This window comes from Kogia breviceps, chromosome 1, assembly GCF_026419965.1.
Source record: "Kogia breviceps isolate mKogBre1 chromosome 1, mKogBre1 haplotype 1, whole genome shotgun sequence".
NCBI lineage: Eukaryota > Metazoa > Chordata > Mammalia > Artiodactyla > Physeteridae > Kogia > Kogia breviceps.
The window spans coordinates 104237821-104265675 of NC_081310.1; the positions used below are offsets into that span (position 1 = coordinate 104237821).

At 38.4% G+C, this 27855-nt stretch overlaps 1 protein-coding gene across 1 annotated transcript in view; it reads right to left on the reverse strand.

Moving 5' to 3' along the window:
• DPYD (dihydropyrimidine dehydrogenase) overlaps nt 1-27855 on the reverse strand; it is an 817352-nt gene that overhangs the window by 759801 nt on the left and 29696 nt on the right. Inside the window, exon 2 of the mRNA XM_059043609.2 lies at nt 9486-9596. Within this exon, the coding sequence (XP_058899592.1) occupies nt 9486-9596 (111 nt within the window). The remainder of the gene's footprint in view (nt 1-9485; nt 9597-27855) is intronic.

Below are 27855 nucleotides of genomic sequence, written 5' to 3' on the forward strand. Positions count from 1 at the left end.
AGAAAGCAGCAACACAAAGATTTTCTGTGAGACTTTGGATTTCAGAAGTGAAGTTTTCAAGGAAACTGGAAGAACTTGGGTGATTGACAGTGTGGATTCAGGAGGATATGTGTGATGAGTTAAAAGCAAATTTTATCCTCCACTCTTACCTTCCCATCTAAACGATGTAAATATTTTAAGAATGGAAAAACAAAATGAGGATCAAAAGGAAAGGGAAGGGTCCAGGAATAATGGTCGATCCAGAGAAAGAAGCTCAGTTCCTCAGGCTGGACACAGGAGGAATGACAAACCCTAGCCAGGTGCGTGGAAATCATGAGCTTGGGGAACCTGTCACCCACTAACTAAATGAAGCCCTAGGAAAAGGTGACTAAACTGTGAAGTTCCCCAAGCCCCTGTGTTGAGAAGAACATTAGAATGATTGTCATGTGTTCAAGAGTGACTTCAAAGTAGAAGAGAGGTGAGGGACAGGAAGGGACCTGGTGAATGGGAATGAAGGATGACTCCACATTCCCCGTGATGGTTATTAGAAGAAAGATGTCATGAAGAATCAGCAAGGCTCAGCTCACCTATCACACTTGCCACCAAATCCCCAGAAACTCATATATTAGCTCAGAGAAATAAGGGGGAGTGGGGGGACAAACAGGGAAAAGAGAATTCTGAAAGTGACAGTGACTAAACTTCTACTCTTAGAGAAGTTCAAAATAAAAATTAAGTTCAGTTATAGGAAAATAAAGGAGGTTTTATTTCCTGCATGCCTGAGTTTCTAGTCTGATATTTATATTATGTATACAAACCATGTATTTTTCAACTATTGAAGAAGGCATTAAGTTGTAAAAAATCTTGGTTTTGGTTATTTTTTTAATTCCAGAAACTCCTTCAGGCATTGAGTCTATTTTTGGAAGAAAGCTATTGTCAGCAATCAGGAAAGCAAGCTCAAGCTTGAAAAGTTGTTTTAGACTATGGTGTAAGAAGAGGCCAAGGCAGAATAGGATTGCTTTCTTACTGTGAATCTGGTCAAAAGCTCATTTAATTTTGGAACTTAAAAATAAAAATTCATATTGTGAATTTGATATGTACCAATATTGGGACCTGCATTCTATGTCAAGTTTAACAGAGCCAAGTAGCTGGGGATCCAAGCTTCCACCTTCCCTTTCTGAATGAGATTGGTTGACTAATAACTTTATTAACTACGTGGATTTCATCTTTTAATAGTCACGTAAAATTGAGGGGGAAAAATGGACTCAGCACATAAGGCAAGCTAGAAGGATAATTTCCAAAGTACAAAAAATAGCCACATTTGGTAATCGGGTATTAGAGGAAAAGCACACTGATCTCGCCTCCTTTGTAGGAACTCTCCCACTACACTCCTCTGGTTCTCATCTCACCCATCATAGCACTTCTTGGCTAAATTCTCATCTCTGCCTGCCCTTGCCTGGTGCTCAGTGCCAAGCTGAACCACAATGGATGGAGCCTGAGGCAAAAGGAAAGAAGTGTGCTTCCGTATACACATTTTATATATTTTTTGTATTATTTACATATTTTGTATGATTTATATTTTTGTATTATTTACCTTGATTATTGAGTCTTTTGGTGCCTCCTTTACGCTTTTCACCAGAGGCTAGTGTCTAACTCCCCTCTCCCTAATCCCTGCCCAAAGTCTAACCTCCATACTCTTCCCACTCCACACACCCTTCCTGGGTAACTCTGCCCACAGGCTTCTAATTACCCACATATATTCTGATTATTCAAAACTCTTCATCTGCATTCCTGACCCTGTTACTGAGCTTCAACCTTTAAACTAAACAGGATGACCCACAGGTACAAGAAACTCAAACGATCCCAAACTGAATTCACGATTTCTCTCAATTTATCCTATGAACAATTAAGTATACACATAAAGTCAACTCCCAAGTCATATTTATTTTACCTCCTGTTATGGACTAAATGTTTGTGTTCTGTCAAAGTTCACATGCTGAAATCCTAACTCATTGTGATGGTATTAGGAGGTGGGGCCTTTTCCAGGCTTTTAGGTTATGAGGGTGGAGCCCTCATGAATGGAATTAGTGCTTATAAAAGAGGCTCCAGAGAGCTCTCTCATCCCTTCTGCCACGTGAGGGTACAGCAAAAAGCCATCTATGAATGAGGAAGCAGGCCCTCACCAGATACTAAATCTTCCGGTGCCTTGATCTTGGACTTCCCAGCCTCCAAAAGTATAAGAAATAAATGTTTGTTGTTTAAGCCACCCAGTCTGTGATATTTTTGTTATAGCAGCCCAAACAGACTAAGACACCTCCTAAATATATTCAAGCTTATCCTCTCTCCTACATGCCCCCCACCCCTGGTCTTCATGATTTGTCTTCCAGCCTTGCACACCAGTCCCAGAGACCTGGCCTCCCATCTTTCTCGTTGAACCCATCTTCTACACTGAAAGTTAGACTGATTCATCTTAAGGCAAATCTGACCAACTCATACTGATAATTAAAATTCCTTCAGCGTTCGTCCTCTGAAAGAGGACTATATGTTGATATTTCTGTCTTCTTCTAAAGAATGTGAGACGTTCTTGGCAGGGCCTATCTCATGTTCATTTTTATTCCAGAGTGCTAAGCGGCACAATGCCTGGCCCATTGTAAACAGGCAATAAATATAGAAACAAAGTGGCTAAGATTGTGAAGCTCACCCAGGGGAAAAAAAAAAAGATTACCAAAATCTATATATTACTTTAGTCACTTCCTAGAAGAAAAAAGTTCAGTGATTTATTTTTATTTACTTATTTTAAAGAGTCTACTTAAAGAGCTCTGGTACCAGACTGCATGGATTCAGCCTCTAGTTCTACCATTTAGTTGTGGACCCTTAGACAGGTTTCTTAAGCTTCCCTCATCTGTGAATAGAGATAAAATGTAATACCTACCTCACAAGGTGGTTCTGAGGCTAAAAAGAGTTACTTCATAGAAAGCACTTTGAAATATAACTGCAGTCAGCAAATTCTTAATATACATTATGGTTTATTTGTATTTGTATTATTTTACTTTGAGCACCTACTACGTGCCATGTGTTTAAAACAAATTAGCTAAAATTCTCAAAACATGTCAAATAATTGGCTGTATTTAATTGCCTTTCCTTTTTATTTTCACCCAGGATAAGTTTTCTGATTTGTAACGTTTTCTGCTTTTTAAAAATTGCTAACGGAAAATGAGCACAAAATATTTATGTAATTAAGACAGTTCAACATTTTCAAAAACGGCAAAAATAAACAGCAGTTATAGAACACCTGCTTAAAAGATACTGGAAATAACTGTTTTGTGCTTCAATAACCAGTAAAAACACATTTGCCAGTTTAAATTCCCTACTGAATTCAGAATTTCTAATTATTACTAGAATGGTATTTACTTGGCAAGGAAAGAAATTCCTGGGTAAAAAATTTCAGAATTGCCATTCTTAGGGTACTTCCACAGGCCAAAACAGATGCCTATTTTCTAAAAAGCCTATAAACAAATATTTGTTTATTAAAACTAAATGTGATTTAATTTAATAGACAACTTTAGACTACTTATTTTGCATATTTTATTCACGTTTGAGTGGCATTCAATACAGTGCCTAACATACAGTTGCTTCAAAGACCAAAGTGGAAAGAGAGAGAGACAGAGAGGACTCTACCCGAATAAACCCAAACCACAGCCCCAATGCAGATATGCTAAGAATGATAAGGCAGTAATTATCTGAGTCAAACCAAACAGTGAATTGTAAAGCCAAAGCAAAATCATTAGAAAATAAAACAAAATAAACACAAATAAATAAAGCCTTTCTATTTGGTAGTTAGGGAGTTGGTTCAAAATGAGCTCTTTGGCTGCCTTCAGAAATGGTGTAAGATTACTGGTCACAAATGTGACCACCACTACAATCTACATTTTCCTTAACTTTAACGTATCTCTTTTCTAATCATCTTATTCGTGTTTTTTAAGGAGGCCAGGTAATACACTGGAAAGGACACACTAGATTCAGATAACCAGAATTCTAGACATGGCTCCAACACTAAGTAATTTCAATGAGTTTAAGTAAATAATTTAACATTTTCAGCATAGACAGTAAAATGAGGAAACAGATCAGTATAATGAGGAAACAAATCTGGGTTGTCCATTCACATCATGGTAAAAATCAAATGCAATACACAAAGGTACTCTGGAAACTGTATAGCACTATACAAGAAAATATGTGATCCTTATGTCTAGTATGTAAGGACTATGTAAAAGAGGGGTCATATTCATTCAACAGATCTTTAGTGAGCATCAAGGGTTCATGAAGCTGGGGACATAGCTTAAGAAACAAAACATGATGAACAAAACAGAAATCCCTGCCCTTCTGGATTTTACATACTAGTGGAAAAAAAATGACAATAAACAAATCAGTGAGTTAAAAAAAAGAGTATATCAGTGATGAGTGCTATAAAAAAAGTTAATCAAGTAAGTCTACAGAGAGCTTGGTAGGGTGGCAGGTTAGAGTTTTAAATAGGGTGGCTGGGGAAGACCTTGCTGAGGTGACAACTGTACAAGGGAAATTATGCAAACTCCAAGTAAGCTGGAAAACCACTGAAAGATTCTGAGCACAGGAATATTAAAAGGATTTCTTCGATGAATTATTATGAAGAGACTCTACCAGGAAAGGGCATAAGCATGGAAACCATTACAAAGCAACTGAAAAAATCCAGATGAAAGATAATGGTGATGGCTTAGAAAGGTTGGTAGTGGTAGAAGTGGTGAGAAATAATCAGATTCTAGATATATTTGAAGCCAAAAGGATATTCTACTTATGGAAGGTGAGAGAAATAACAAAATCGAGGACTCAGTATTTTGCTCTCAGAGAAAGGGTGGATGGACATGACTCCAGGAATAATACATTTTGGAGGTAAGATCATAATCTGGATTTTCAGTATGTGTACACTGAAATGGCGATTAGACATTCAAGTGGAGGTATTCATTAGGCACTTGGTTATAGAGGACTAGAATTTTAAAAAGTGGTCCAGGCAAGAGATATAAATGCAGCAGTCATCTGTCTATATATGGTATTTAAAATGAAGAGACAAAACGTGATCACCAACTTATTGAGTCTCTAAAGAGAGAAAGAAAGATCTGAGCCCTGGGCACTCTGATATTTAAGGGTGAGAAGATGAGGAATAACCAACAAATATGCCGAGTGAGAAGGAGATACCAATAAGGAAAGAAGAACACCAGGGAGTCTGATGTCCTGGAAGTCAAGTGAAAAAAATATTTCAGGAAGAAGAGAGTGACTGCCTATGTCAAGTACTGCTGATACAGGCCAAGATTTGGCTCTTAATTAAGCAATTTAAAGTTCGTTTTCCCTAAAAGCAAAATTTGAGACAGGGATTTGGGTTCACGTGATTATGGAGTGAGTGCTCTTCGGGAAATACCAATACAGGAGGGGTGAAGCAGGGTAGGAAAAAAAAAAAAAAAATGCTGAGCAAGCATTTGTCAGTGATAGTGTCTAGTCTTAATCAAAGCTACAGGGCAAGGACCTGGAGCACAACTGCCCATAAGAGCTGTCCTTACCTTGAGGCAAGCAGGCGGGCTTCTTCTAAGATGCTGTCTTTCTTTTTAGTTCTCAGAAGGTTAATTATGATACATCTTGCTATGGATTCCTTTGTGTTTCAGAGGCTTTTGAATCTGTAGATTTATGTCTCTTGTTAAATTTGGGAAGTTTTTAGCTATTATTTCCTTTTGGGGTATTTTTCAGCCTCACCCCGTTTCTTCTCTTCTTGATAGGGGTAGAAGTTCAGTGGTCTCACCACTGACACCACAGAGGGTGACTGGGGATGTGGGCTGCCTTGGTTACCAGCTAGCTAGTGGGTATGAAAGTCCTGACTCCCTACTCTTTCACCCAGCAGAAGGATTGGAGCATCTCATCCTCTCATCACAAGATGGAAGTCTAGGCTCCCACTAGGCCTTTATGAATGCATCAGGATGAGGTCACAATTTTTTTTGTTGTGTTTGGCTAGATTAAAGCAGTTACTGTTGAAAAGTCTTCTGTTGCTAGACTGTTCCTTTCCTGGTATTTTGGCTAGAGAGAGCAGACTTTGTTGAGATCTGTGTACGTGTGTGTGTGTGTGTGTGTGTGTGTGTGTATGTTTGTGTGCATGTACATGTGTGTGTGTATCAGTTAGCATTTCTGGTTTTCCAATTTCTTCAGCTCCAAGGCAGAAAAAAGAAAACCCAGGGAACTCATCACTGTGTCATGTTTCAGGTCCATATCCCTAGCTTGCTGGCCTTCTCTTCACCTTTCAGAATCTTCTTATGTTTGTTTTACCTATAAGGCTTTTTAGTTTAGATGAGTGATTATAAAACTCAAGTATGAAAACTTATCAATTAAAAAATAAATCATATCTTGTGGTGATACTTTTATTCAATTCTTCATGCACAAAGAGAATAATCATGAAAAGGGAAAAAAATGCATTCTTTAATGACACTGAGGATAACTTTCAACTCTAGCTCCATATTTCCCCTTAGGAATGTTATTTCACTGTTCTTTATCAATCCGGTGTATCACATAGAGTTTTCAAAATGGTTTACATCCAGAGCAATATATCTGCTGTTATAAATTGAGATTATTTTAACATATATTTAAAGCTTTTATTTTTCCTCTAACACTTGCTCATTATAGAAAATTTGAAATATACAAAAGTGCTAAGAAAACAAATATAATTACTATTAACATTTCATTATATTTTTCTTTTTTTCCTTGTGAATATGTATATAAGTGTGGTTGTGTAAAAGTGCATACAATCGTTCTTAAATACAGTGCTGTTTTGTGCCTTGTTCATATAATATAGTTTGTTAAGTATTTTTTCAGATTATTAATTATTTAAAAAGTAATTTTAGGGCTTCCCTGGTGGCGCAGTGGTTGAGAGTCCGCCTGCTGATGCAGGGGACATGGGTTCGTGCCCCGGTCCGGGAAGATCCCACATGCCGCGGAGCGGCTGTGCCCGTGAGCCATGGCTGCTGAGCCTGCGCGTCCGGAGCCTGTGCTCTGCAGCGGGAGAGGCCACAACAGTGAGAGGCCCGCATACCGCAAAAAACGAAACACACACACACAAAAAGTAATTTTAATGGTTGCACAATTTACCAATGAATAGATCTGCCCTAATTTACTTAACCATAACCCAATGGTTGGAATTCAGTAGGTTTTTTCCCCCACATTTTTCTCTACAAATAATGTTGGGATGATCTTCTTTCTATTTATTTACCTACATTCCTAATTCTTTCCTTACTATAGTTTACTAGGAGATGAATTACTGGGTGTAAGTGTTTAATAATTTAAAGGTATTATTATGTACTGAACTGTATGTATATCCCCTCAAATTAATTTATTGAAGTTGTAACCCCCAGTAACTCAGAATGTAACTCTATTTGGAGACATTTGGAGACAGCCTTTAAAAAGGTAATTAAAATGAGGTCATCAGAGTGGATCTTATCTGAGATATTGGTGTCATTGTAAGAGGAAATCTGGACAAGTACAGAGTGAAGACCATGTGAAGACACAGAGAAAAGACAGCCAGCTGCTATCTAGAGAGAGGCCTCAGAATAAATCGCCCCTGCTGACACCTTGATCTCAGATTCCTAACCTCCAGCGCACTGAGAAAATAAACTGTTCTTTAGGCCACCCAGTCTGTGGTACTTCATTATGGCAGCCCTAGCAAACTAACACAGGTATTAACAAATATTGTCAAAGATATTGCCAAAGATACTGTCAAATTGCTTTTCGAGGAATTTGTGCCAATATATATTTAATGGAGAAAAACACTTCTCACTGTATCTTCGCCAATTACAAAAAATATGATAATATTGGACTGGCCAAAAAGTTTGTCCGAGTTTTCTGTTAACACCTTATGGAAAAACCCGAATGAACTTTTTGGCCAATCCAATATACACCACTCAGTTTACAGGCTAACATTATGGAATGAAAATGCTAATTTTTTTAAAATAACAACAATAATAATAGAGAAAGCCTCTCTTTCTAAATAAACATCTTAATAATCTATAAAGGGGACCTTAAAGAATTTATCTAATTTAATCTAATTTATCTGGATCACATTTAAAATGAGAGTTAGACTTGATAATCTTTAAAGGCATTCTAAGTTTGAAAATTACGTGATTCTTTTTTCAGTGTCCTTCATAGTTGATCTATTCCTTGATCTAATTTGGACCACATTAGTGTCCTTCCAGAGACCTCTACTAGAAATGTCATAGTAGAATGCAAAGTTCACAGAGCCGGAGCAAGGAAAACTGAATTTCAAATCCAGATCTGCTAGTAAGTGGCTGTGTTATCATCTCAAGTCATGTTGTTTCTCTGTATTTCTATTTCTCTTTTTTTACTCAAACAACTTTGCTGGTTGGTCAGTGACAGAAAGATTTAAAATCAGATGAAAACAAATGCACATGAGTACATACCCTCAACTCCTGTCCTCGAAGAGTTTATATGTAGGAAAGAAGTGCATAAATATAAATTAAAATCATTGTATTAAACAGAACATATACACAAGGTACCAAAAGAGCTAATGTTAAATAAGCTAATACTATTAATTAGCTCACTAGTTACTTTGAGAAAATTAATTTTGGAGAAATTAATTTTGGGAAATCAGGTAAAAAGGAAATTGCTTGGGCTTCCCTGGTGGCGCAGTGGTTGAGAATCCGCCTGCCGATGCACGGGACACGGGTTCGTGCCCCGGTCTGGGAAGATCCCACATGCCGCGGAGCGGCTGGGCCCGTGAGCCATGGCCACTGAGTCTGCGAGTCCAGAGCCTGTGCTCCGCAACGGGAGAGGCCACAACAGTGAGAGGCCCGCATACCGAAAAAAAAAAAAAAAAAGGGAAAATGCTTTCCCAAACTTAAAGATTTATACCCTCTAAGACAGAATTTTTAAATTAATTGCCTTCAAGGTTGTACTTAATCCTCATTTATGGCCTAACAATCCCAGCCCAGTAATCATTTCATGGGCCCAATTAAATAACATTCTAGCAATCAGTAATCTCAGATTTTTGCACCTATACCTCACCTGGAACTATGAGATGTTCATATCGAATACCTAATGTTCAAATGTTCCCCTAAAGCATATTTTACAACAGTTTGTATATATTAGTATACGCTTGCTCAACTGAAGTTATATTTATAACTTTGAAACTCTTCTGTATCATTGTGTCATTACAAAATGATTTTAAGAGGTTTTTACAAATTTTTAAGAAAATAAATTTTGGCACCAAACTAAATTTATATGATTTTAAACTATTTCAATAGATTGTTTAAGCATCAAAATTAAACATACTTTTCAGATTATTCAAATATAAAATATTTAAAATAAGAAAAAAATCACAGCTGTACTTTACACATATTTAATTGTTTCTAACTACATATAAAATCTGGTCTTACAGAGTATAGAATGAGATAATTTTCAGCATGAACTAATGTATCAGTGGTACTTACAAAGCAGTTCTTATCAGGATTTCTCTTCCAATGTTTCTTGGCTAATTTCTTGGCCAAAGTGGAATGCAGAGCTGCATGAGATTGTGTTCGAGGATTTAAAGCCAGGATACTCTGAAGACAGTATAAACAAAGTATAAGCATGTGTAAATATGTTGGCATTTTAAAAAATCAAATTTTATTTTAAGATTCCCCACACATACCCCAAAGACATATATTTAAAATGCTGTTTTTCCCTTCTACTATTGTAATTCCACAACAAACTTACCTAAAGTAATCATTTACTAGGTGATATCCCAGCTGACTTTATAAAAATATTTATTAATGATAATATGGAGTTCAAAAACATGTGAAATATAACGAATAACTCTTTAAGATAAATTTTATAATTAGTATTCTTACATGAGAATGAAAAGAGAGGCACTTCATTCCAGATCTGATTTAAAGTAGTAATAATACTCTCTACTTTAAGTTTTTAGAGTTTTACCAATTGCTTTCAAACGTATTATTTAATTTAACTTACAAATAGCTACTATTATCCCAAAATCTTGGATGATCAAATAAATTCAGGGTGGTTAAGTAACCTGTTCAAGATCTCACAATTAATACGTGGAAGGGAATGAATCAGAACTCAGTTCTTCTGAGTGTTGGGCTTACATTTGAATTCATCCAAAGATGAAATCTATATATTTTACTGTGACTTTGTGAGGTATAAAGTAGAAGAGAAAACCTTTCTAACCACACATGTAAAGCAGCATCTGAGTAACTGAATAAAAAATTAATTCCAAAGCCCTGTCTTAAGCAATGCTTTAAAACATAACCACTAGGGGCTTCCAGAACAATCACATGAGGACCTCTGAAGATCAACACCCCAGCAGAATAACATAACTGATAAAAATTAGTAAAACTAAGAATCCTTTGAAATCTCCAGAAATTGTCGTAAAGCCAAAGTGCAAATGAAGAAACATTTATTCAGGAAAAATCTACTAAAACTTGGTAAGAATGGAGAGGGTCTGTGGTATTTGAAGTGCAGTCTGCCCCCAGCCTCCACGTTCCCAGTTCAGCCTGACAGAAATTCTACCTCAGGTGAGTACAGCCAAGAACACAGAGCTCCCTCCGCCCCCAGCCTCTACCTGAGGCTGTGGTGTCTCCCAGAGAGAGGCAGGACATTAACATTTCTCATCCCCTCTCCCTACTCTACCAGCTATGCAGCAACTAAATGCCAGAAAGTGCAGCTAAGAAGTCAGGAGCTCCTTTGCTTCACCCAGTCCCCACTCATAGAGCAGAGGCTCTACTTCAGGAGCAAACATACCAGTAACAATGGGGTTCTGATCACCATCATCTCAACTCACTCATGGTTTAGAGTTAGCAAACCATGAGAAGCAAACTGAGATCAGAGGTTACTGCCTATACCAGGGCCCTGCTCATAAAAGCAGAAGTGTCACTCTGTGAGAAGCAGGCCACTGTAACCACCCCCCCTAGATCTGGAGCTGTGGCTCAGAGATTTTTCCCAAAGAGAGGCAGGCCATAAGAACAGATGGCGCTCCCCAGAAGAACTGACTTTATTTGAATTAATACATAGGAAGTTCAAGCCTAAGGGTACTCTCAAAAACAATAAAGATTTTGATGCCAAACAATTAAGACAAAACTGGTAGCTTCATGAGAACAATAAAATAAAGCAGAAGGCAGACAGTTTACCAGAAAGAAATAGCTAACAGCTCCTGTAGGGCCACAAGAAGCTGCAAAGACTCACCTGAAAACTACCCCTGCAAAGGGGCCCAAATTTAACTGAATCACACTGTGGAGCAATTTATATGCCAGGGCATTGTCAAAAACAGCAGAGCAATCAACTAGCAATCAATAGAGACTAAGAGCTGGCTGTGATACCAACAGAGGTTGATAGTTTAACAAAGAAATCCAAAGAGAAGACACAGAGAGTCCCACTAAAACCCGTCATCCCAGAGTTACTGGACACACACCCACGATTTCACCCTACATGAGTGCTATCGGAGGTTCACACCTTGAGGGAAATAGACTTCCCTAAAGTAGTCCATCAAATCACTAAACATATATGCAAACAACAACAAGCCCCCATCCCTGGGGTGGGGGAGAAGGAAACTAGTATCCTGAATTGCTATATTATCTGAAATGTTCAGCTTTTAATTAAAAAAAAAAATTACAAGACATTCAAAGAAGCAGGATTATGTGATCCATGCAAGAAAAAAAGCAGATAACAGAAACTGCCTTTCAGAGGTTCCAGGTATAAGATTTAATAAAAACTTCAAAGCAACCATTATAAGGAAGGTATAGTAACAATATCTCATCAGAGAATATTCATACAGAGATTTTAAAATTCTGGAGATAATAAACTACAATAACTGAAATGAAAAATTTGCTAGAGGGGCTCAATAGTATATTTTAACTTGCAGAAGAAAGAATCAGCACATTTTAAGAGAGCTCAAGAGAGATTATGCAATCCAACAAAGAGAAAAAATAATTTTTAAAAAAATTAACAGAGCCTTAAAAATGTGTGGTACACCACTAAGTACCCCCAAAATATTGTAGCAGGATATCAGAAGGAGAGGAAAGAAAGGAGGAGAAAAAAATATAAGGAGAAAAATGACTAAATTTTTGATTTTAAAAAAAGACAGAAAATACATTAAAGTATATATCCAATAAGCTCAAGAAATTTGAAGTAGGATAAACTCAAAAAGATCCACACATCGGCACATTGGTAAAAAATGCTAAAAGTCAACACCAAAGAGAAAATCTTGAAAGCAGCAAGAGAAAAATACTCATATGTACAAGGGAACTCCAATAAGTTTAACGGTTGATTTCTCATCAGGAACAATAAATGTCTGAAAGTAGTAAGATAACATTTACAAGGTACTAAAAGAAAAAAATTGTCAACCAAGAATCCTATACTAAAGGCAGAAGAACAAAAAGGAAATAGATTTGAAGTATACTGTAAACCAACTAGACCTAATAGATATCTATAACCACACTCCACCCAACAACAGAATATACATTCTTCTCAAGTGTACACAAAACATTCTCTACAACAGACCACATGCTAGTCCATAAAACAAGCCTTAATAAATGTTAAAGGATTAAAATCAAACAAAGTAGTTCTCCAACCACAATGGAATGGAAACAGATATCAATAACAGAAAGAAATCTGGGAAATTCACAAACAGCTTACATGCACATAGTAAACATTGTGCTGAGAAGGTTCAGTTACAAAACACCACATATTGTATGATTCTATTTATACACAATGTCCAAAAAAGGCAAAGCTATAGAGACAGAAAGTAGACTGTGGGTGCCAGGGGCTGGGGGATTAGGGGCAAACGCAACATTACTGCTAAAGGGTATATGGTTTCTTTGGGGATGATGAAAATTGATTGTGGTGATAGCAGCACAGCTATGAATACACTAAAAGCCTTTGAATTCTACACTTTATACAGGTAAATTGTACAGTATGTGATTTACATCTCAATAAGGCTGTTACCAAATAATAATAATAATAATAAACATATATTCTACATTCAGTGGATTTCACTGTATACTGCATTCATTCTAATAAACATCATTGGGACTTATTTTATTATCCCAGTATAAATGAAGATTACTTTTAGTAATTGCTATATATGATATACATGATAGTTCTTCAATCTATCAATTTAGACATCTGTGTTCAGGACAACAAACAAACAATAGAGCTATGAGTTTTAAACAGTGTATTCCTTATGATGAAACAATGCCAAAGCAACCTAGTAATAAGAGCCAACATTAGAAAACATAAGTGGGCTCCCCTGGCGGCACAGTGGTTAAGAATCCACCTGCCAATGCAGGGGACACGGGTTTGAGCCCTGGTCTGGGAAGATCCCACATGCCATGCAGCAACTACGCCTGTGCCCCACAACTACTGAGTCTGCACTCTAGAGCCCACGAGCCAGCACTATTGAGCCCGCGTGCCACAACTACTGAAGCCCGTGCATCTAGAGCCCGTGCTCTGCAAAGAGAAGCCACCACAATGGGAAGCCCACTCACCACAACTAGAGAAAGCCCACTAGCAGCAACGAAGACCCAATATAGCCAAAAATAAATAAATTTATTTTAAAAAAAGAAAACATAAGTAATCTCCTTTTTATACAAAAAAAGTTGAAAACACTTCCTTATTATAAAATAGATGCAGTTTTATTTATTCATCCTGAACCATTACTAATCTCACACATTAATTCAAACTGATAAATAAAAAGATGACTTTTTTTAAAGGCAGTTATTGTGGCCAACATTTAAAGGAAAAAAAAAACTGGGTAATATGCAAGAAAGATGGCTGTATTTCATTTAGTTTTTACTTCCACAATCCATATTGTGATAAATGATTATGTTTATCTATGTCGGCACAGTAATGTAACTTTGAGAATAGATATTCTGAATGCAATTTATTGGCTACTTATCACAGTAACTTTTCTTTTACACAGCATAAGTAGAAAGTATAACACAACATGAAATATTGGGTTAACCTTTTGCAAAAAGGCAGTGAGTTGAATTCAATGCATCTTGGCTAAAAATAAATTGGATTGTGGAGAATGGTTACCAAGGATTTGACTTAATAATAACCCAAATGAAAAGTGATATAAAATAAAAATACAAGACATGAGTGGTTGAGAGCTGTTAAAAACAATTTTCCAAAGCAAGACTTTTTAAAACTAAAAGTCAATATCATCAATAACTAAGCAGCTGTAAGAATAATACAGGAGAGTTCTAAATTGTGTTCTTCCTAAGAAATGACCAAAGCCAGGTCCTAAAAGGGTCACAGGGTCCCCTCTCTGGATAAATTGAGCACTATAAGAGGCCCATTAACCCTTTCAGATATAAGGCATACTGCTTATAAAGGGAGATTTTCTCCCATGCAAAGAATTTGGCCTTTGGCTTTCCCATTTTCAGTAACACAATAAAAATGTACTGGTGATTCTAAAGACAAAAAACAGAATTTGAGAAAATTTCATTGTACTAATTTTATTTAGGTTAAGAAACAATAGAATATGATCCAGATACAGATTTACACATGAGATCAAATCAGAGGCATGTGTTGTCACTGTACTGTCTGTCAATGCTATTCTGGGAAGCAGCTGGAATGCCACAACACACAAACTAGAATTCTGCATCTGAGGAGCATCCTTCTGTACTGCCATAGAGAACACAAACAGGAGCCCATATTGACTACAATAACAGGCCATCACTTCACAAATAAAAGCATTAAGTCTTAGCCCCAAAATACTGGAACTGAGTACTGAGAACTTGAATTCCAATTGCAGAAAACCACTTGGCCAACATATTCTCTTTCTAAACACATAGCTTTGTTTTATATCACAATATCGATTATTCAAACATAATACAGCTTTAAGCTCCCTTCATCCTTTGCATTTTAAATTATAAGCAAATGTTTCCTCTTCAGTACTGGTCATTGCTTACTGACCCATTAACATAATACACATACACTGACATTTTTGATTTACAGGCTGAACTTAATGAATTAGACTTTGTCTTATTTAAATTGTGCTTAAATTTTGTCTCTGATAACTTACCCTGAGTTCTCTATAACAGTGTCCTACTTTCCATTGCATCAAGTAAAAAATAAATAAAATTTAAAACATGCTTTTCTCATTTTTTCATAGTTCGGTATAACTATCTTGATTTCAACAAAACATTGTATTGTGCTGCCATTCTTTTCCTCTATAAATATTCTCAGCTAACAGAAAAACAGAAACAACTATTGCTTAATGCTTTTGCTAAGTATCTCTTGCTTCATCCAGGTAACAATCTAACAAATGTTCATCAATGGAGAACTGAACTTTTCAGTATTCATTTGCTTAACAGTCTCTTGCTTACAGGCCCCAATCTCAGCCAATTACCCTACCCTTTTCTATATCTATCACTAGTCATAGTATAAAGCAAGTTTAAGTAACTTAGGAATTTACAAAGGTGTCTTTGGTTCCTGGATAAGCTCAGAATTCCAGCTGGGTTGGGAGCTGAAGAGGAGAGAATGCAGCCTCCATTTTGCACCTTGCACCCACACTTGAGATATAACCTTGAGGTCTGAAAAGCTTGGAAATCCATGGTAATCAGTCCCGGTCAAGAAATCGAATTATTCTTAATGCACTTTCATTCTCTGTCCAGGCTCAGATTTCTTTTCCTTTAGGTTGGACTACATTTCCAAATAACTTATCTTCCATATTTTTCATTTTACTAGCTCTATTCAAAGAACATTTTTTTCCTTTATGCACAATGACTAACTCACTACAGTTAATACATAACTGATGAAGGATGGAGTCATTAACAGTCCTAAATTTTATAACTTTCATTGTATTAAATACTTACTAAGCAATACGCATAGTGTTTCAGATTAAATTTGGGCTTAGATTTTAACTCTACTATTTTTTTTTAACATCTTTATTGGAGTATAACTGTTTTACAATGGTGTGTTAGTTTCTGCTTTACAACAAAGTGAATCAGTTATACATATACATATGTTCCCATAACTCTTCCCTCTTGCGTCACCCTCCCGCTCACCCTCCCTATCCCACCCCTCTAGGTGGTCACAAAGCACAGAGGTGATCTCCCTGTGCTATGTGGCAGCTTCCCACTAGCTATCTAATTTACATTTGGTAGTATATGTATGTCCATGCCACTCTCTCTCTTTGTCACAGCTTACCCTTCCCCTTCCCCATATCCTAAAGTCCATGCTCTAGTAGGTCTGTGTTTTATTCCCTTCCTACCACTAATCTCTTCATGACACTTTTTTTCTTAGATTCCATATGTATGTGTTAGCATACGGTATTTGTTTTTATCCTTCTGACTTACTTCACTCTGTATGACTGATGCCAGGTCTGTCCACCTCATTACAAATAACTCAGTTTCATTTCTTTTTATGGCTGAGTAATATTCCATTGTATATATGTGCCACATCTTCTTTATCCGTTCATCTGTTGATGGACACTTAGGTTGCTTCCATGTCCTGGCTATCGTAAATAGAGCTGCAATGAACATTTTGGTACATGACTCTTTTTGAATTATGGTTTTCTCAGGGTATATGACCAGTATTGGGATTGCAGGGTCATATGGTAGTTCTATTTGTAGTTTTTAAAGGAACCTCCATACTGTTCTCCATAGTGGCTTTATCAATTTACATTCCCACCAGCAGTGCAGGAGGGTTCCCTTTTCTCCACACCCTCTCCAGCATTTATTGCTTCTAGAGTTCTTCATGATGGCCATTCTGACCGGTGTGAGATGATACCTCATTGTAGTTTTTATTTGCATTTCTCTAATGATTAATGATGTTGAGCATTCTTTCATGTGTTTCTGGCAATCTGTATATCTTCTTTGGAGAAATGTCTATTTAATTCTTCTGCTCATTTTTGCATTGGGTTGTTTGTTTTTTGTTATGGAGCTGAATGAGTTGCTTATAACTCTTGGAGATTAATCTTTTGTCAGTTGCTTCATTTGCAAATATTTTCTCCCATTCTGAGAGTTCTCTTTTGATCTCGTTTATGGTACCCTTTGCTGTGCAAAAGCTTTTAAGTTTCATTAAGTCCCATTTGTTTATTTTTGTTTTTATTTCCATTTCTCTAGGAGATGGGTCAAAAAGGGTCTTGCTGTGATTTACGTCATAGAGTGTTCTGCCTATGTTTTCCTCTAAGAGTTTGATAGTGTCTACCCTTTCATTTAGGTCTTTAATCCATTTTGAGTTTATTTTTTTGTGTGGTGTTAGGGAGTGTTCTCATTTCAAACTTTTACATGTAGCGGTCCAGTTTTCCCAGCACCACTTATTGAAGAGGCTGTCTTTTCTCCACTGTATATCCTTCCCTCCTTTATCAAAGATAAGGTGACCATATGTGTGTGGGTTTATCTCTGGGCTTTCTATCCTGTTCCATTGATCTATATTTCTGTTTTTGTGCCAGTACCATACTGTCTTGATTACTTTAGCTTTGTAGTATAGTCTGAAGAAAGGGAGCCTGATTCCTCCAGCTCCATTTTTTGTTCTCAAGATTGCTTTGGCTATTCGGGGTCTTTTGTGTTTCCATACAAATTGTGAAATTTTTTGTTCTAGTTCTGTAAAAAATGCCAGTGGTAATTTCATAGGGATTGCATTGAATCTGTAGATTGCTTTCGGTAGTAGAGTCATTTTCACAATATTGATTCTTCCAATCCAAGAACATGGTATATTTCTCCACCTATTTGTATCATCTTTAATTTCTTTCATCAGTGTCTTATAGTTTTCTGCATACAAGACTTTTGTCTCCTTAGGTAGGTTTACTCCTAGATATTTTATTCTTTTTGTTGCAATGGTAAATGGGAGTGTTTTCTTAATTTCACTCTCAGATTTTTCATCATTCGTGTATAAGAATGCCAGAGATTTCTGTGCATTAATTTTGTATCCTGCTACTTTACCAAATTCATTGATTAGCTCTAGTAGTTTTCTGGTAGCATGCTTAGGATTTGCTATGTATAGTATCATGTCATCTGCAAACAGTGACAGCTTTACTTCTTCTTTTCCTATTTGGATTCCTTTTATTTCTTTATTTTCTCTGATTGCTGTGGCTAGAACTTCCAAAACTATGTTGAATAAGAGTGGTGAGAGTGGGCAACCTTGTCTTGTTCCTGATCTTAGTGGAAATGGTTTCAGTTTCACCATTGAGAACGATGCTAGCTGTGGGTTTGTCATATATGGCCTTTATTATGTTGAGGAAAGTTCCCTCTATGCCTACTTTCTGCAGGGTTTTTATCATAAATGGGTGTTGAATTTTGTCAAAAGCTTTCTCTGCATCTATTGAGATGATCATATGGTTTTTCTTCTTCAGTTTGTTGATATGGGGTATCACATTGATTGATTTGCGTATATTGAAGAATCCTTGCATTCCTGGAATAAACCCCACTTGATCATGGTGTATGATCCTTTTAATGTGCTGTTGGATTCTGTTTGCTAGTATTTTGTTGAGGATTTTTGCATCTATGTTCATCAGTGATATTGGCCTGTAGTTTTCTTTCTTTGTGACGTCTTTGTCTGTTTTTGGTATCAGGGTGATGGTGGCCTCATAGAATGAGTTTGGGAGTGTTCCTCTCTCTGCTATCTTTTGGAAGAGCTTGAGAAGGATAGGTGTTAGCTCTTCTCTAAATGTTTGATAAAATTCACCTTTGAGCCATCTGGTCCTGGGCTTTTCTTTGTTAGAAGATTCTTAATCACAGTTTCAATTTCAGTGCTTGTGATTGGTCTGTTCATATTTTCGATTTCTTCCTGGTTCAGTCTCAGCATGTTGTGCATTTCTAAGAATTTGTCTATTTCTTCCAGGTTGTCCATTTTATTGGCATACAGTTGCGTGTAGTAATCTCTAATAATCTTTTGTATTTCTGCAGTGTCAGTTGTTACATCTCCTTTTTCATTTCTAATTCTATTGATTTGAGTTTTCTCCCTTTTTTTCTTGGTGAGTCTGGCTAATGGTTTATCAATTTTGTTTATCTTCTCAAAGAACCAGCTTTTACTTTTATTGATCTTTGCTATTGTTTCCTTCATTTCTTTTTCATTTATTTCTGATCTGATCTTTATGATCTCTTTCCTTCTGCTAAATTTGGGTGTTTTTTGGTTCTTCTTTCTCTAATTGCTTTAGGTGCAAAGTGAGGATGTTTATTCGAGATGTTTCCTGTTTCTTAAGGTAGGATTGTATTGCTATATACTTCCCTCTTAAAACTGCTTTTGCTGTATCCCATAGGTTTTGGGTCGTCGTGTCTCCATTGTCATTTGTTTCTAAGTATTTTTTGATTTCCTCTTTGATTTCTTCAGTGATCACTTCGTTATTAAGTAGTGTATTGTTTAACCTCCATGTGTTTGTATTTTTTACAGACCTTTTCCTGTAATTGATATCTAGTCTCATAGTGTTGTGGTTGGAAAAGATACTTGATACGATTTCAATTTTCTTAAATTTACCAAGGCTAGATTTGCGACCCAGTATATGATCTATCCTGGAGAATGTTCCATGGGCACTTGAGAAAAATGTGTATTCTGTTGGTTTTGGATGGAATGTCCTATAAATATCAGTTAAGTCCAACCTGTGTAATATATCATTTAAAGCTTGTGTTTCCTTATTTGTTTTCATTTTAGATGATCTGTCCATTGGTGAAAGTGGGGTGTTAAAGTCTCCTACTATGATTGTGTTACTGTCAATTTCCCCTTTTATGGCTGTTAGTATTTGTCTTCTGTATTGAGGTGCTCCTATGTTGGGTGCATAAGTATTTACAATTATTATATCTTCTTCATGGATCGATCCCTTGATCATTATGTAGTGTCCTTCTTTATCTCTTGTAATAGTTTTTATTTTAAAGTCGATTTTGTCTGATATGAGAATTGCTATGCCAGCTTTCTTCTGATTCCATTTGCATGGAATATCTTTTTCCATCCCCTCAATTTCAATCTGTATGTGTCCCTAGGTCTGAAGTGGGTCTCTTGTAGACAGCAAATATATGGGTCCTGTTTTTGTATCCATTCAGCCAGTCTGTGTCTTTTGGTGGGAGCATTTAATCCATTTACATTTAAGGTAATTATTGATATGTATGTTCCTATTACTATTTACTTAATTGTCAGGTTTGTTCTTATAGGTCTTTTCCTTCTCTTGTGTTTCTTGCCTAGAGAAGCTCCTTTAGCATTTGTTGTAAAGCTGGTTTGGTGGTGCTGAACTCTCTCAGCTTTTGCTTGCCTGTAAAGGTTTTAATTTCTCCATCAAATCTGAATGAGATCCTTGCTGGGTAGAGTAATCTTGGTTGTAGGTTTTTTTCCTTCATCACTTTAAATATGTCCTGCCACTCCCTTCTGGCTTGCAGAGTTTCTGCTGAAAGATCAGATGTTAACCTTATGGGGATTCCCTTGTGTGTTATTTGTTGTTTTTCCCTTGCTGCTTTTAATACGTTTTCTTTGTATTTAATTTTTGACAGTTTGATTATTATGTGTCTTGGCGTGTTTATCCTTGGGTTTATCCTGTATGGGACTCTCTGTGCTTCCTGGACTTGATTGAATATTTCCTTTCCTATATTAGGGAAGTTTTCAACTATAATCTCTTCAAATATTTTCTCAGTCCCTTTCTTTTTCTCTTCTTCTTCTGGGACCCCTATGATTCGAATGATGGTGCGTTTAATGTTGTCCCAGAGGTCTCTGAGACTGTCCTCAGTTCTTTTCATTCTTTTTTCTTTCTTCTGCTCTGCAGTAGTTATTTCCACTATTTTATCTTCCAGGTCACTTATCCGTTCTTCTGCCTCAGTTATTCTGCTCTTGATCCCATCTAGAGTATTTTTCATTTCATTTATTGTGTTGCTCATCATTGCTTGCTTCCTCTTTATTTCTTCTAGGTCCTTGTTAACTGTTTCTTGAAATTTGTCTATTCTATTTCCAAAATTTTGAATCATCTTTACTATCATTATTCTGAATTCTTTTAGACTGCCTCTTTCCTCTTCATTTGTTAGGTCTGGTGTGTTTTTATCTTGCTCCTTCACCTGCTGTGTGTTTTTCTGTCTTCTCATTTTGCTAATCTTACTGTGTTTTGGGGTCTCCTTTTTGCAAGCTGCAGGTTCATAGCTCCCGTTGTTTTTGGTGGCTGTCCCCAGTGGCTAAGGTTGGTTCAGTGGGTTGAGTAGGTTTCCTGGTTGGGGGGACTAGTGCCTCTATTCTGGTGGATGAGGCTGGATCTTGTCTTTCTGGTGGGCACGTCACGTCCACATCTGGTGGTGTGTGGGGATGTTGGTAGCCTTATTATGATTTTAGGCAGCCTCTCTGCTAATGGATAAGGCTGTCTTGCTATTTGTTGGGCATAGGGTGTCCAGCACTGTTCGTTGCTGGTCCGTGAGTGAAGCTGGGTCTTGGTGTTGAGATGGAGATCTCTGGGAGATTTTTGCCATTTGATTTTGCATGGAGCTGGGAGGTCTCTTGTGAACCAGTGTCCTGAGGTTGGTTCTACCACCTCAGAGACACAGCCCTGACGCCTGGGTGGAGCACCAAGAGCCTTTAAGCCACACGGCTCAAAATAAAAAGAAAAAATAGAAAGGAAAGGAAGGAAGGAAGAAAGGAAGGGAGGAAGGAAGAAAGGAAGGGAGGAAGGAAGGAAGAAATGAAGGAAGCAAGAAAGGAAGGAAGGAAGAGAGGAAGAAAGGGAGGACGGAAGAGAGGAAGGAAGGGAGGAAAAAGGAAGGGAGGAAAGAAGTGAGGAAGAAAGGAAGGAAGGGAGGAAAGAAGGGAGGAAGGAACGGAGGAAGGAAGGAAGGAAGGAGGGAAGAAAGGAAGGAGGAAAGAAAGGAAGAATACAAAATAAAGTAGGATAAAATATAGTTATTAAAATAAAAATAATTATTAAGAAGAAAAATTTCTATAAAACAAAAAACGGGTTGGGCTAACCTTAGGACAAATGGTGAAAGCAAAACTACAAAGACAAGATCTCACACAGAAGCACACACATACACACTCACAAAAAGAAAAAAAGGGGAAAATAATAGTATATCTTGCTCCCAAAGTCCACCTCCTCAACTTGGGATATTTTGCTGTCTATTCAGGTTTTCCACAGATGGAGGGCACTTTAAGGTGATTGTGGAGTTTTAATCCACTGCTTCTGAGGCTGCTGGGAGAGACCTCCCCCTCTCCTCTTTGTTCGCCTAGCTCCTGGGGTTCAGCTTTGGACTTGGCCCCGCCTCTGTGTATAGGTCGTACAAGGGCGTCTGCCCTTCACTCAGACAGGACAGGGTTAAAAGAGCAGCTGATTCGAGGGCTCTGGTACAGGCTGGGGGGAGGGAGGGGTACGGATGCGGGGTGAGCCTGCAGCAGGAGAGGCCGGCATCACGCTGCACCGGCCCAAGGCGCGCCGCGCGTTCTCCTGGGGAAGTTGTCCCTGGATAATGGGACCCCAGCAGTGGCGGGCTGCACAGGCTCCCAGGAGGGGTGGTGTGGAGAGTGACCTGTGCTCGCACACAGGCCTCTTGGTGGCGGCAGCAGCAACCCTAGCATCCCACACCTGTCTCTGCTGTCCACGCCGACAGCCGCGGCTCACGCCTGTTTCTGGAGCTCCTTTACGTGGTGCGCTTAATCCCCTCTCCTCGCGCCCCAGGAAGCAAAGAGGCAAGAAAAAGTCTCCTGTCTCTTCGGCAGCTCCGCGCCCGTTTCTGGAGCTCCTTTACGGGGTGCGCTTAATCCGCTCTCCTCTCGCACCAGGAAACAAAGAGGCAAGAAAAAGTCTCGTCTCTTCAGTAGCTCCACGCCCATTTCTGGAGCTCCTTTAAGCAGCGCACTTAAACCCCTCTCCTCGCACACCAGGAAGCAAAGAGGGAAGAAAAGGTCTCTTGCCTCTTCGGCAGCTCCAGACTTCAACCGGACTCCCTCACGCCCAGCCGTGGCACACTAGACCCTTCAGGCTGTGTTCACGCCGCCAACCCCAGTCCTCTCCCTGGGATCCGACTGAAGCCCAAGCCTCAGCTCCCAGTCCCCACCCGCCCCGGTGGGTGAGCAGACAAGCCTCTCAGGCTGGTGAGTGCTGGTTGGCGCCTATCCTCTGTGTGGGAATCTCTCCGCTTTGCCCTCCGCACCCTGTTGCTGCGCTCTCCTCCGCGGCTCCGGAGCTTCCCCCTCCGCCACACGCAGTCTCCGCCCATGAAGGGGCTTCTAGTGTGTGGGAACCTTTCCTCCTTCACAGCTCCCTCCCACGGGTGCAGGTCCTGTCCCTATTCTTTGTCTTTGTTTATTCTTTTTTCTTTTGCCCTACCCAGGTACATGGGGAATTTCTTGCCTTTTGGGAGGTCTGAGGTCTTCTGCCAGCATTCGGTGGGTGTTTTATAGGAGAAGTTCCACGTGTAGATGTATTTCTGATGTATCTGTGAGGAGGAAGGTGATCTCCGTGTCGTACTCTTCCGCCATCTTCTTGCCCAGCCTAGCTCTACTATTTTTGCTGGTTATTTAAACTCTCAGTCCGTCTACTTCTTCAACTATAAAATGGTCATTAGTAATAGTACCTACCCCATAGGGTTGTTTTGAGGATTAAATAAAATGACATATAAAACTTAGAATGGTACATGCAGAAAGTGCGTAATACATGTTATCAATTAGTATATGATGGGACTAGATTTTAGACTCCACTCAACCCATTTATATTTATATTCTTAATACTGTTAAATTTTGAATACATATGTATATATGAATCATACAGGAATATAGAAACAGATGAAGGCAACAGGTGAAAAGATAACTATAAATGAGACTGTAAGTAGAGATATATCCCAGGTGAAACCAAATCATTGGTCTCTAAACTTACCTTTGCCCTAAGCCAGCAATTTCAAAGGCACATTGCCTTAAAATGCAATATGCTCTTCACAAATTAGAATGGAAGGGTCATGAAATTCAATTACAGATTTTTAAAATCCAGTACATGTACATAGCAATGTAGATATTTTATAATACATACAACTCTATATAACTCACGGACCTTTGGCTGCAACATGTTTAGGTGAACTCACATTACATTTCCCTCCCAAGAAAGACAGGGCAAGTCAAAAGTGATGAATTTATAAAACATTAATAAACTCATCAACTGGAAGTGAATGAACCCCTTCAGAACGCTACTCATTCTGGGAATTCCGTGCCTGGGAAATTTGATCTACTTCTACTGAACCAATAGTTAACACAAATAAAATAGTTTATGTATCTTAAAACACTGCATTCATCATGTCACTCTCCTATTCAACAAGCAAAGGTCTGCCACCTGAAGCTGCTGTCTGCCTTTGCAGGGTACAGTATGCACTCTCCTTCACTTACAGAATACACACCACACATTAGGCACCTAAGTGCTTCCTAATTGAAAAACGTCTTTTTATGTCTTTCAGAAAGATTAAGAATTCAAACACAGGATCCATAACTTATACATCTGATATTAATTTCATAATTCTTAATACAGAACAGAGAATGCCGAAGGTGGTGACTGATTCTGACTTAGACACTGTATTAGACAGCTTGGGCTGCTACAAAAGAATCTCATAGACGTTTCTTTCTCACAGTTCCGAGAAGGCCCTGTCTCTAAATACTATCACATTGAGAGTTAGGCCTTCAACACATAAAATTTAAGGGGGACACAAACATTCAGTCCATTAATAGCCATGGAAAGGATTCTACTACCTGTGGAACTCTGCAAATGTTGTTAATCCTGGGCATTAACTTAAAAGATATTTTTCTCTTAAAATTGCAGTGGTACTGCATTGAGTCTACACTTTTATTTTATCAAGAAGAAACTTCAAAATAAACAAAAGAGATATTACACGGTATTGCTTAAATTTTAATAAATAAAAACAATATTGACAAAGAAATTAATATTAGCCATTAATTATGTATCTACATGGTATTGCTTAAATTTTAATAAATAAAAACAATATTGACAAAGAAATTAATATTAGCCATTAATTATGTATCTTCCTTTATTCCTTTAACCATTTGAATAGTATATATACCTAGTTATGTACTGTTTATATATTTTCATTACAGGAATTGAAAACAAAGTGTCACATGCAAACCCTTATAAAGTGGTATCAAAAACATAAAAAAGGGCTTCCCTGGTGGCGCAGTGGTTGAGAATCCGCCTGCTGATGCAGGGGACACGGGGTCGTGCCCCGGTCTGGGAAGATCCCGCATGCCGCGGAGCGGCTGGACCCGTGAGCCATGGCCGCTGAGCCTGTGCGTCTGGAGCCTGTGCTCTGCAATGGGAAAGGCCACAACAGTGAGAGGCCCACATACCACAAAAAATAAAATAAAATAAAATAAAAAAGATGAGAACCTGTACTATACCCATTTTATTTAAAAATTTCACTACTTTATAAACTATTTTCTATTTAATATATTATTGCAAAGTATCTCTGCATTATATATTTAAATAAAAACCAATATTTGGAAAAGGCATAACTATAAAAATTCATGCTAAAATAGTATCTTACATTTGCAAGAGTTGCATATATATATATATATGAATGTATACACAGAAACTCAAAATTATGCATATAGAGAATTAAAGAGAATTATTACATTACCAAAAATATTCACCAGTTCACTGATAATTAAGAAAATTCTCAGTCCGGGAGGATCCCACATGCTGCGCAGCGGCTGGGCCCGTGAGCCATGGCCGCTGAGCCTGCGCGTTCGGAGCCTGTGCTCCGCAACGAGAGAGGCCACAGCAGTGAGAAGCCCGCGTACCGCAAAAAGAAAATTCATATTCTGGAATTTATACTTTTTTATATTCAAGAAAAATTAGTAACTTTATCTCAAAACTTGCTTTACAAAAATGTTTTGGCCTCAAAAATCAGCCTTTGAGAGTCTTTTTAAGTAATATGAAAACTATTACAACTTACCTTTAATCTATTAACTTTTGTGTATAAGATACATTGTTTCTCAAAAGAGCTGTGTTTACATGACTAAGGGTCATTTTAGTTCAAGAGAGGCTAAGTGTACGCCAGCATGCTAAAAATAAAGCAATACTGGAGAGCAAATGGAAAAGCTAGAAAACAAGATTTAAGGGGAAAGAAGAGAGTATGACCTTGTCTGAGTTTAGATTTTTTTTTTTTAATTAACTAAATTGAGCAAGTAGCATGATTTTCAGGTTCACAAAATCGTAATAAATCAAGGATTGACTAGTTGCCCTTCATTTATATGGTTAACAGCTAAAAGGAACCATATAAGGGCTAGCAAGTGATTTATATCAGAAATAAAAACTAAAAGTATTTTTAAGTGATCTATTAATTTCTTGATTTTATTAACATGAAGAATTATCATAAGATACATTTTCTTTTTGCCACGGCGAAGAGATCCACACCTGTGTAAAGACTAACCTACTTTCTTCCTTTTTTCCGCCCCACCATCTCCTAGTCTATCCCCACAGATGCGCTTGCTTAACAAAAACTAAGGCAAAACCTTTGAAACAGCCCCAGCCAGAAAGCGCCAAGACAGTCAACCGCCCTGAACCGGTTCCAGCCCAACCACAAGGGCAGCGCCTGCGCAGATGAGACCCAAAGTGTCCATGAGTTGCCTTTGCCTCAGCCTCATTACCATATTAAGATCTCCATCAAAAGAGGGGGCTTGCACTTTGCAAGACACAGTTTGTGCTGCGTGCAAAGGAGCCCAAAGGACTACTCATGCTCTGGTTGTTTCTGGAAATTGCCGCCCCTTTCCCAAATTCTGATGGCGTACTCACCTGTTACGCCTTAAAAGTTTCTTGCCTCCCTCCCTGAGGGGAGAAGGGTTCAGTAGAACTCGGAGCTTTCCCTTCCTCATTCCTTAATCAATAAATAAAGTTTCCTGCTCTGCTTTGCAGAACCTGCTCTCCTTCAATTGGTGCAAGCAGCACCAGGCAAGGAAAGGACCCAACTGGAATCCCCCCGATCAGGAAGGGGTCAGTAAGAATTTGAGAAGGATAAGTGTGAAGCAAGGATGAGTTTGGGAGTGGTGAGTTTGGGAGTTGAACTATTTAAAATCAAGAAAATGCAACTTTTGAAAACTTTTTTTTATTATGCTATAAGCTTCAGTTTACTTCTCAACTCTCCATGACTTTTTTTTTGTGTGTGTGGTACACGGGCCTCTCACTGCTGTGGCCTCTCCCATTGCGGAGCACAGGCTCCAGACGCGCAGGCCCAGCAGCCATGGCTCACGGGCCCAGTCGCTCCGCGGCATGCAGGATCTTCCCGGACCAGGGCACGAACCCGTGTCCCCTGCATCGGCAGGCAGATTCTCAACCACTGCACCACCAGGGAAGCCCTCTCCATGACTTTTATGCCGTATTCAATACTGTTGATTTGCTCTTCTATCCAGAAATACATCGTCTTTGGTTTCTCTGGTATAACAGTTTTAAGGCCTCTCTTTCTATTCACTACCTTTACTTCTGTGACTTCCATTGCCCTCTTGACCACAATTAAGGGTCCTTGGACCTCTTCTGCATGCCCCTTTATTGATGATTTCTGCAGCTGAGTCTTATATCTATATTCCAAACCGTGAGTTCTCTCTCTGTCTTGATCTACAGTTATCTACTTCACTGGATGCCAAATAACCCACCTGCATGTTCCATCATTATCTCAATTTCTTCACATCAAAAAACAATGTATTGGGCTTCCCTGGTGGCGCAGTGGTTGAGAATCCGCCTGCCGATGCAGGGGACACGGGTTCGTGCCCCGGTCCGGGAAGATCCCACATGCCTCGGAGCGGCTGGGCCCGTGAGCCATGGCCGCTGAGCCTGCGCGTCCGGAGCCTGTGCTCCGCAACGGGAGAGGCCACAGCAGTGAGAGGCCCACGTACCACCAAAAAAAAAAAAAAAAAAAA